Source organism: Tauraco erythrolophus, chromosome 20 (genome assembly GCF_009769465.1).
Source record: "Tauraco erythrolophus isolate bTauEry1 chromosome 20, bTauEry1.pri, whole genome shotgun sequence".
Lineage (NCBI taxonomy): Eukaryota > Metazoa > Chordata > Aves > Musophagiformes > Musophagidae > Tauraco > Tauraco erythrolophus.
The window spans coordinates 507711-517785 of NC_141484.1; the positions used below are offsets into that span (position 1 = coordinate 507711).

A 10075-nucleotide genomic window follows, 5' to 3' on the forward strand; every position below is an offset into this window, starting at 1 on the left:
GCTCCACGTGTGCCGCGCTACATGTGCGCTCCATCCCCCGGGAGCAGGAACACGGGCACTAACAGCCACAGAGCCTCATCGGAGCAGGGTCCTCAGCAAAGCGGGGCAGGAGCCGAGCCCCGTTTACCTTCTCCATCCCCGACTCTTTCACGGCTTTGTCCACAATGCCTTGAACCTCATCCTCAAACTTGTGCAGGTTCAGCTGCAGCAGATCCGCAAGCGTTGTGTCCTCGGACATGGTGAAGTTCACCTGGAGCAGAACCGGCACCGTCGGGGCACGGACTCCCCTCCGCAGAGAGGCAGCCCCGCGGCTCGCCCAGACGAGCTCGTTAACATCCGTGTTTAAAGACCCGACGCAAATATTTGCTTATGGGTGGCTTTTAAAACAGATCGGATGCTTCCCCTGATGGGTGCAAATCTCAGGAGCCTCCCGGGCCGGGGGCTGGAGCCAGGGGAGGGCCGGAGGGCCGGGAGCACCTTGGTTGCCTGCGTGAGCTCCTGCCAGTGCCGGTTGCGGATGGCCGGGTTCTGCAGCTCGTTCACGGCGCGCAGGGACCTGATCATGTTCTTCACGCTGTTGTCCAGCCCTGTGAACGCGTCCCAGCTCCTCATCTCCTTATCCAAGCTCTGAATGTCTTTAGCGAATTTCTTACAATCGATATCCATCTGCTCAACGTTGATGTCCTTCCACCTGGTGGTCTTCCAGTCATCGATGCTTGTGTTAACCTGAATTAGGGAACGCGTTTTCGCAGGACACGTAATGAGCAGCAGCATCGCTGCCCGTGCGCATGGCTGTGCCTCCCACACGTGCGTGCCCAGTGCCCGCACACCCATTGTGCCCATCCTGGGGAGCACAGACTTTTTCTAACACTGTGACAGCTGCCCCGTGTCTCATCCCACCTCTCACAGCAGTGAAACTCTTGGAGGAGCTACGACAACTTGGGACCTTTGGCTGGCAATGCCCAGCAGGCGCAGGGTGCTCACACTGTGTGCCCGCGTCTGCCAACAGCACTCTGCTGTCAAGCCCCTGCCTGGAGGCAGCATTGGGCATCACACCCTGGCACGAGGCTGGCACTGAGGCCAGGGCTCCTGGTCACCGTCAGCCACCATCAGTGGACGCTGGGCAGCTCGTCACAGCCTCAGGAACTCCAAAGCTGTGAGGCTCAGCGCGCCCCAGGAGCCTGTTCCGCACATGCCCACCATGCCCTCCCCGCCGTGCCAGCTCACAGACGGCGGCACGTACCAGGATGATCATGTCCCAGAGCTCCTTCAGCAGGCGAACCTCCTGGTGACACGCTCTGAGCTGTTTGTACGTCGGCACCGACACCTCGAACAGCCCGGCTGACCGGGACAGGGCTGCCATCTCGCTCTCCATGGCAGCGATGCTCTTCTGTTGCTGGTGGGAGAAAAACAAAAGGTCTCAGCCAGGGCCCGTGTGCTGGGGACGCGTGTCCTACCCCGGCGAGGGCTCCGTCCCTGCTGCAGCATGGTGGGCATGGGAGAGTCGCTGCCACGGGGATAGACCCTCCTGTGGGGCTGGGAGCTGGAGCCGGAGTCGGAGCAGCAGCCACTCCCCAGGCCCCTGTGAGCAGCACCTGGCATGCAGGTCCAGGAGTGACCGGGCAGTGCCAGCGGGGCCAGGGGTGGCCCTGGTGCCCTCCCCTTCCTCACCTTGTTCAGGGACTTGTAGGGGTCTGGGTCAGCGTACGAAAAAGGGGCTTTTTGCCGGAACCTCTCCCGGAAGGCGTGCTGCTGGACCTGCGCGGGACGACAGGGCTTGGGGGGCAGCGGGGGCAGCCGGGAGAGCAGCGAGGTCCTCCTGGAGCTGCAGAGAAGCTGCTCACTTGCCCCCGAGCCCCAAGACGGGCACCTCAAACTGCTGGCACTTCCCACGGATGACGTTGGCCTGGCTGGCTTGCAGGGGTGCCGCGCTCTGCTTGGCGCGCAGGCACAGCTTCTTGGTGCCTTCCCAGTGCTCGGGCAGCTCCTGCAGCGGGCACCGCACGGCGTCAGCAGCCTGGCCCGGGGAGCCCGTGCCTGGCCCCCTGCGCCCCGAGCCGCTCACCTGCAGCTGCAGGTGGGTCTCCTCTGGCATCTCCTCTCCATAAGTGCTGAGCAGAGCGACCGTCTCCTTCAGGGGCTCGAACATGCTGTCGGTCGCTGTCTGCCTCTCCTTGACCCTCCGCAGGTGCCCCATCACCCCCACCAGCCCCTCATAGTCTCCCTCTTCCAGTGGTTTGCTCAAGCCAGCGTTGGCCTCTTGGATGAAATCCTTCAGCTCCTGGAGGCTGCACGGAAGGCGGCAGAGCTCACCGTTTGCCCCAGTGGTGCGCACAGCTGCCCCAGTGCTTGGTCGGGGCTCTCGCCCGCACCCCAAGAGACGTGTCCATCCTTGGGGCCAGCCCTACCCCGGTACATGGCACACGGCAGTGCCCTCACCACAGCCCCGCCAGGCTCCAGCCACCGGCAGCGCCCCATCTCCGCACCGGGGCTCACCGGGCCCTACCTGGTGGTGACATGTCTGGCGAGGTACTGCCGGAGCACCAGCCCCCGGCGCCCGATGGCGTCCAGCAGCGCCTGCTTGAAGGGGCGGCAGTCGCTCTGCAGCCACCCCCCCGAACACCACAGTGTTAGCGAACTCCGACACCTCCTTGCACAGCTCCTCGCACGCGTCAATCTGGGGACAAGAGCTGGTCATGGCTCGTGGCCGGCACCTCCCCAGGCACCTGGTGTCCTCCTCCCAAGCAACTGCCCCGTACCTCCTGCTGGAAGAGCTGGAGGGACGGGATCCCAGGGGCCAGGGGCTGTCCCGGCCACGGCTCCAGCTCCTCAGGGCCAGGTTTGTTGCCCAAGGTGAGGAAGCGCTGCAGGAACTCCTCGGGGTCCTCCTGCCACAGGTGGGCTTGCTGCTCGAAGTTGGCGCTGTACTCCGTGCCCTCCGCCATGGCGCTGACCACCAGTGACACCACTGCCTCCTGCATCCTGCTGAGATCTGCGTCCTCCTCCAGGGTGGTCTGCAGGGGTGGGCAGAGCTCTCCAGGACTGGCTGCGGGGACCGGGCATCTTCATCCACCTCCGGCTGAGCCGGGATATGCCACCCGCCTCGGACCAACCCTGTAGCTCAGCTTCCCCTGCAGCAGTCGAGGCACGCATGCCGCGGACGCGAAGATGCGCTGGAGCAGGCTGTCCACCAGCCTCAAGAAGCTGTTGTCGTTCGCTGCCTCCAGCGAGGGACGGTACCGCACTCTGCCGTCGCACAGCTCCATGCGCACCTCGAACAACGGGGCCACAGCCGCCTGAAATGGGTCAGTGCCCGCGTGGTGCTTCACGTCCCACGTGCCCCCCAGTCCCACAGCAGGGGCCAGGGGGCACACTGGCACCACTGGTGCTCTCTGCCCAAGTGCACTGGAGAGCACTGGGACGGGCACGTTTGGCCACCAAGCAGCGAGCACCCTGGGGCACTGTGCCACGGGGCAAACCTGGACCTACGTCAGGGGCCATGTTGGTGAGCAGCAGCTGCAGAGATTTGTGGACGAGTCTGAAGAGTCTGTGCAGCACGATTCCATCCACGTATTCCACGTAGTCCAGCCACATCTGCGACGACTTATCAGCCTTAAACAGATCTGCGTTTTCCTGCAAGCCGAAAAATCCCGTCTGACACTTGTCAACAAATGCCCAGCAAATGCCCCAGCTCCGAGCGCTGGGCAGGCGCCTCTCCTGGCCCCGTGGCTCTGTCCTGCCGGGCTGTCACACAGGTCCTGCATCCTTCCCCTCCCGTCCGACACCGGGAGCTGCAGCCACGGCCTGCCCCCGGGAGGGCAGCGCGTTCCTGGCTGTGTGCGGTGTTTCACGGTCCCTCGCTGGAGTCTCGGCGGGGCCGGGGGTTTGCAGCCCGGTCGGAGCCCGGCGCTCACTTACAAACAGGGCACACGGTGGGGTTCGGCGCATCACGCTCCACCGGATGTGCTCCGTGTTAACCCAATTCCCACAGCAGCGTCCCAGGATGTGTCTCACCTCCACCATCTCCTGGATCTTCGCTCCTGCGTCCCTCATGGCAGCGAAGCGCTTGGTTAAGGCGTTCGCTTTGCCATCCAGGTCCAGGAGCGCTGCCTCCTTGTTGCCTTTCCTTTCAAACAGGGCAGCGGCCGAGCACTCCTGCGGGAGGAGAGGACAGGGCTGTGCCGGGGAAGGAGAGTCCCTGCAGGAGAATTCCCAGGAAGGCTCTTGCAAAGCACCAGCAAAAGGTACCTCCATCAGCTGCCTGATGCTTTCCACATTTAACTTTGCTCTCTGGACCCTGGTCTGGAGGTTGTCCAGGATCTCTCTGGTCTCCCGGAGGTATTCCATGACACCTGGGAGGGAAACGCGTGTCCAAGCCTGGCAGGTTACGCAAACGCCTCCAGCAGCAAACCGCAGTCTGGGCGCTTCGGGACTATTTGCCACACCCCCACCCCCACCATGGGTCAGGGGTCCACGTTCCGAGTGTGATGGCTGTGGGGACTCGAGGGCAGCCGCTGGGCAGGAGGCCGGGGACCCCCCGAAATGCACAAAGAGGAGCTCTGGCCTTGGGCAGCCAAGGGTGGGTTTGTACCTTCGTGGTGCCAAAAGAGGGTGTGCTCGGCGCTGGCCAGCTGCCCGTCCACGGCCTCCAGCTCCCCCGCCAGCAGCGGCAGCTCCACCGGCAGCAGCGACTGCTTCACCTGGGGAGCCAACGCGGCCGCGGGTGAGCGCAGCTGGCGGAGGAGGGACCCCGCTCCAGCTGAGACGTGCTCGCCAGGTCACCGGCTTTGCAGAGGGATGGGGTCCCCACCCCACTGACACAGAGCTTGGGGGTGGAAGGAGGTCAGTGTGGTGGTGGCAGCAGCTTGGCTCGGCCGCAGGACAGGCAGGAACCCGGGGTGGCGGTGAAATGCCCGGTGCACCCCAACCCCACCGGGCTTCCAGGAGCCATTTCACAAGAGCCTCCCCCCGTGGCGGGGTCCCTGGCCGGCAGTCAGGGCATGGGGAAGCAGCCGGGTTGTCTCCCCTTTGCAACCTGCCTCGTTGTACCAGCCAACGATAAGATTCAGGTTGTCCACAAACTTTTGGAAAGTCTCATTTTGAGCAAAGAGGCTCTCGGCACTGTCCGGGATATCCTTCTGCTGCTGGAAGTTCAAGTACTTCACCTCCCGCAGAACGGCGACGAGCTGCAAGACACAACGGTCAGTAAAACCTGAGACACCTCACCACAGCCTCGCAGAAAGATGCACCTCCAGGTGGGCGGTCGCCGGCGTCCCCCCGCGCCGGGCCAGCTGCCTGCGTCGGCACCGACCTCTTTGCTGAAGTTGACGGTGAGGAGGGAAGAGTGGTGGTCCCTGAGGATCAGGGGCTGCTCCAGGCTGAAGCGGCAGTCCCGGCCGGCCCCGCGCACCCACTCCTCGTAGACCGTCTCGCGGTATCCTTGCAGCAGTCCCATCATTTCTTGGTACTTCCCAGACACCAGCCTGGCTTCGGCGCTGACCGTCACCCTGAAACGTCACGATAGAGAAGCGGCCGCTGCAGCAGAGCGTGGCAGGAGACAGACACGGGGCCGGATCCTGCCCCGGCTGCTGCCCCACGTCCCGGCGGAGTGACCCGCACGTACGGGTGGTCGATGGCGAACAAGTCCCTGTGTGCCCCCTCCAGCCGCTGCTGCAGCTCCAGAGCCCACTTCAGCCGCCCGGCCACCGGCGGCATGTTTTTGTTGATGGCCGTGCCCGCCCCGCGCGCTGGCGGGGCCGCGGTCTGGGCATCGAACAGAGCCTTCACGTTATCCAGCTCAGCGTCGAACATCCCCAGCAGGGCTGAGTAGTAGCGGGAAGCCTCCGCCTTTATCAGAGGTCGCTCCAGCAGGGAGGCAAACATGTGCACCAACTGCGGAGAAAGGCGCTGGCTTCTGCGTCCAGAGCATCACCGCAGCGGCCCGGCGACACCGCCACGGTCGCTCCTGAGCGCACAGTGCAGCATGCGGGGCTGCGGGCAGTGCGTGCCTGCTGCCAGCTGCTGGCGCCCAGACACGGGCACCCCATGCCGAGGGCAGGACCTGTGGAGCCGGGAGGGCATGTGTACCTTCATGGCGGATGCCAGGCAGTTGCAGTCATCAAAACCTTGGCAGATGATGGTGGCCAGTCGCCTGTCCACGTCCTGAATCTTCTCCTGGAACTCTGCAAAGTCCTTGTTCAATTGCTGCCAGTAAGAGCAGAGGGATTTAAGCCGGCGCAGTCTCTGCATTTCCTTCCCAAATCCTTCCTGAAGGATTCACTGAACCCGGACACCCCGGGGCCCTGTGACGGTCCCCAGAGCGAACCCACGCGCTGCTGTGGGACAGTGTCACAGGCAGCTCTTCCAGCGTGTTCTGGCAAGAGATTTTTTTAATTAACAAATGCAAACGCTTCCGCAGCAGCATTCACTCACCTCTTCGGCAGGATCTAAGGGATCATATTTGCAACCAGCAAAACCCTTGATGAGTTCAGAGACCTCCTCGTAGATCTGGAACACCTGGCTCCCAAGGAGGTTTCCTCTCACTCCTCCCAGCTCCGCCTTCTCCAGCTTCTGGAACTCGACCGCTGTCTGGTACAGCTCCTGGCGAGCACCAACCACCATCTCACCCACCTCTTGGCGGCAAACCCCGGCTCCCCGTGCCCTGACGCGGCGGGTTCAGGAGCTGCTGCTCCCGTGCCGGGCTGCATCCTGTGAGTCCAGTGGTCCCGAGGAGCATCTGTCCCGGGGTGCTCTGTGGCCTGGCCGGGGGTGCCCATCTGGACTTGGGGATGCGGGGGCACGCGTGGTGTACTGGGAATACCGCTGCTGTGCTCCCAGTGACGCACCACTGCTGGGATCCCACCTCCCCTCTGCTCCTCACCTGCCCCAGGTGGCCCAGCTGGCCTCGGGGCCGGAGTGGAGTTTGCCCCGTGCCACTCTCAGGGGACCACTCCAGCATCCTCGGGGTGGGGGGAGCCCACACGGGCCTGGCACCGTGCCTCGAAACACTTCACACTCACCTCGATGATCTTGAGCCTGCGCAAGAAGGCGTCCGTTCTCCTGAAGACGAGGGAGGGGGGAAACTCCCAGAGCTGTGGCTCCTCCTGGAAGCGGGGAGGGGCCGTCAGCCAGCAGAGCTGCAGTGGACGGGGCCAGGTGGACCCCCACCCTCCACTGCACCCACCGGCAGCAACGTGGGCACCAGGTTGGAGCAGAAAGTGCTGTAGGACTGGAAGAGCTTCTCTATGGTGGAAACGCTCAGTCTGATCCCCACCAAGGTCTCCTCAGTTTCTCCTTGCAGCCCCTTCATCACTTCCTCGGGGCTCAGGAAGTTGCGGGTCTGGCACAGGCAGATGTGGGGAGGGGCCGTCGGCAGGAGGCAGTAGGGGGCTGCTCCTGCCCCCTCCACCCTCCGGCCCCACGAGCTCTCTGGGCACTACCTGCAGCCCACACCTGCCCCAACCCCTCTCCCTACGTGGGGACTTTCCAGGACCCCCATCAGGGCGTCTCTATGCCACCCCAGCTGGGCTCCACACGCCTGCCCCACATCACCCCTCCTGCAGCGGTCCCATGGTGGTGGGGCTACTGGGGCAGGCAGTGGTGGCTCGGTGGCACCCTGCCCTGTCCCCTGGTGCCGCCGCTGTGCCTGCCACTCTACCAGCTCAATGAGGAGGTTGCAGATCTCCTGCAGGACGACGATTGCTGCGGCCGGGCGAGCCGTAGTACCGGCAGTGTGCCCGGAGGAGGCGGAAGGTGCACAGCACCCTGTCCACGTAGGGCTGCAGCTGCAGGAGCAGAGCCTCGTTAGTGCCCGGCCGTGACCGCGCTAATGAGGGTCGGGCAGAGCCGCGGTGGATCTGCACCCGTGCGCTGCCTCTACCTGGACGAAGATGCCAGGCGGTGCCTGGTTATTTCGCCATAGGTAACTTACCTGGGAGTAATCCGCCTGCTCCGCCTCTTCCAGCAGGACCTGAAGCGGTTGCAGGTGGAGGCTGACGTCCTTGGCCTCCTCCAGGCCTGGGCCAGGGGAGAAACTCCGTGTGGGGATGGGGAACCCTCACTGCAGGGCGAGAGGCAGTGCCCACCCATCGCCCGGGGCCTTACCAGTGCTGACGGCCGTGAACGTGCTCTGGAGCACTGGCCAGTAGCAGCTGTCGGCATTCTCCAGCGTCTCGGCCAGCGCCGTCACTCGGGGCGAGAGCAGCTGCAGGGGAGAGGAGGGGGCTCAGTGCCAGGGGCTCAGCGCTGGGGGCGCGTGGCCGCTGGCACCCCGAGGTGAGGCGGTACCTGGTCGTTGATGCACTGGAGGTTGGCCGTCCTCGTGTGCCAGAACTCGAACTCGGCCCTGGGCAGGGGGTGCAGCCCCTCCAGCAGCGGCTGCGCCGAGTCCTTGCTCAGGATGTTGCTGATCTGCTGAAACCACGTGATGACGACGGCCTCGATGGAGCGCAGCACCGGAATGTCCACCGGCCCTGCCAGGCTGGAAGGCAGCTGCGTTACGCTCCAGCACTGGGACTGGCTCCGAACCGCCCTGGGGGGCCCGCATGCCTGCTCGTGGGCACCCCTGGCAGCTCGGCAGCCTGGCACGAGATACTCGAAGGTGCCACTCTGCTGCTGTGCCGAGGGACGCTCAGGAACGGAGCTGTCATCCTGGCTCCTGCCCCTCCCAGAGGGACCCATGCTGCCCAGGGCCGCTGCCAAGCTTTGCTGGCGCTGAGCGGTGCCAGTGCACCCACCAGTCCAGGACGGTGCTGGAGTCATCCTGGCTGTCTGGGTGCTCTGGCAGCGGGAGCAGCGGCTTCCCCTGGATCTTCCCGCCCATCACAAACATCTCGTTCTTCAGCTGATGGGTGTGTCGCACGATGTCCTCCACCACCACCCCGGGACAGCCCTCCACGTTCTCCTTGCTCAGGACCAGGGGGAACACGACCTGGAGGAGAGGGCTCAGTCAGGGGCAGTCCCGTTGCCACGTGCAGCCACGCTGGTTTGCGCCGCGTCCCCTCTTGCTGCCCATGCGAGCGTGGTCGCGGCACAGCCGCAGCTCCGGCACCCACGGATGGGTTTTGCTGGCGGTTTTCCCATCACCAGCCTGACCAGGAGTCCCCTCGCCCCGTGGCTGGTTTCCAGCTCTCACGGTTGGGAAGTGCGGGAGCGGTGCAGGGGCTGGTGCAGGAGCAGAACCCCCAGCGCTGGGGAGGAGTGAGGGGGCTCCCGGGGCCTGACTCAGCTTTCGGGTGCCCTGGGCTGGCAGTCCTCCTAGCAGGAGTATTTATGGGAAGTTTGGGAGAAATGCACTCGGCCATTTCCCAGCTGTGGGGCACGGGGAAGGGGGAATTACACTGAGTTTTTAAAACCACAGGGAGGAAGCGGATCCAGCTGGGCCCTGGGAGAAAACAGGGCTGGTGACCTTCCCCTGGCTCCGCAGCCCAGCTCCAGCAGCCCACGGCGGGCGTCCAGGTGGCAGCGGCGCATGCAGGGAGCTCGGCTCGTCCTGCTTGCCCCGAGCCTGCCCCGGTGCCCACCCACACGGGCAACCCACCTCCTCCACCATGGTGATGAGCTGCTGCACTGGCGAGGGGCTGATGTCTCCCACCAGCAGCCCGCCCCCGGCAGTTCTCCGGAGTGATGTCCTCCCTCTTCTTCTTCACGAAGTAGATGCCCTTGCCCCCAAGGGCAGGCGGGAAGCCAGCAGTTGGCAGGAGCTGCCCAGCGGGGCTCAGCCCCAGCACCAGCTCCAGTACATCGGGCTGCCGGAAGAAACTGGTCCAGCACAGCCACCGCCGCCTCGCTGCCCACAAACTTGCTCCACTCGTCCGGCCGGACCCGCAGCAGCAGCGCGGCGAAGCTCCCCAGGAAGCCATGCCGCTCGTCCGGCGCAGCCGACATCCCGCCGGCACCGGGTTCGGCCGCGGCTCCCCAGGGCCTGTGGTGGGGCAGACGGAGCCCCGCTCAGCCCGGGGCTGTGCCAACCCCACACACCAACCCCTCCACGCTCCCCCTGCCGCTGCCCTCAGCCTTCCCCCTGCACGTGCGGCCTCACGGGGAGCTGCTGCCCCGGCCCTGCCCGGGCCCATTG

General features: G+C 64.9%; 1 protein-coding gene across 1 annotated transcript in view; it reads right to left on the reverse strand.

Annotated features, from left to right (window-relative positions):
• DNAH17 (dynein axonemal heavy chain 17) overlaps positions 1 to 9885 on the reverse strand; it is a 35402-nt gene extending 25517 nt beyond the window's left edge. Inside the window, 30 exon segments of the mRNA XM_086623854.1 lie at positions 128 to 250; positions 478 to 726; positions 1244 to 1396; positions 1672 to 1758; positions 1871 to 1987; positions 2066 to 2288; positions 2507 to 2616; positions 2618 to 2677; positions 2760 to 3014; positions 3114 to 3296; positions 3490 to 3633; positions 4015 to 4155; positions 4249 to 4352; positions 4592 to 4700; positions 5040 to 5186; positions 5312 to 5507; positions 5624 to 5892; positions 6088 to 6204; positions 6433 to 6600; positions 7020 to 7103; positions 7184 to 7339; positions 7658 to 7702; positions 7704 to 7784; positions 7931 to 8016; positions 8104 to 8203; positions 8287 to 8508; positions 8747 to 8929; positions 9539 to 9598; positions 9600 to 9767; positions 9769 to 9885. Coding sequence (XP_086479980.1) covers positions 128 to 250; positions 478 to 726; positions 1244 to 1396; positions 1672 to 1758; positions 1871 to 1987; positions 2066 to 2288; positions 2507 to 2616; positions 2618 to 2677; positions 2760 to 3014; positions 3114 to 3296; positions 3490 to 3633; positions 4015 to 4155; positions 4249 to 4352; positions 4592 to 4700; positions 5040 to 5186; positions 5312 to 5507; positions 5624 to 5892; positions 6088 to 6204; positions 6433 to 6600; positions 7020 to 7103; positions 7184 to 7339; positions 7658 to 7702; positions 7704 to 7784; positions 7931 to 8016; positions 8104 to 8203; positions 8287 to 8508; positions 8747 to 8929; positions 9539 to 9598; positions 9600 to 9767; positions 9769 to 9885 — 4257 coding nt within the window.
• Positions 9886 to 10075: the final 190 nt, after the last annotated feature.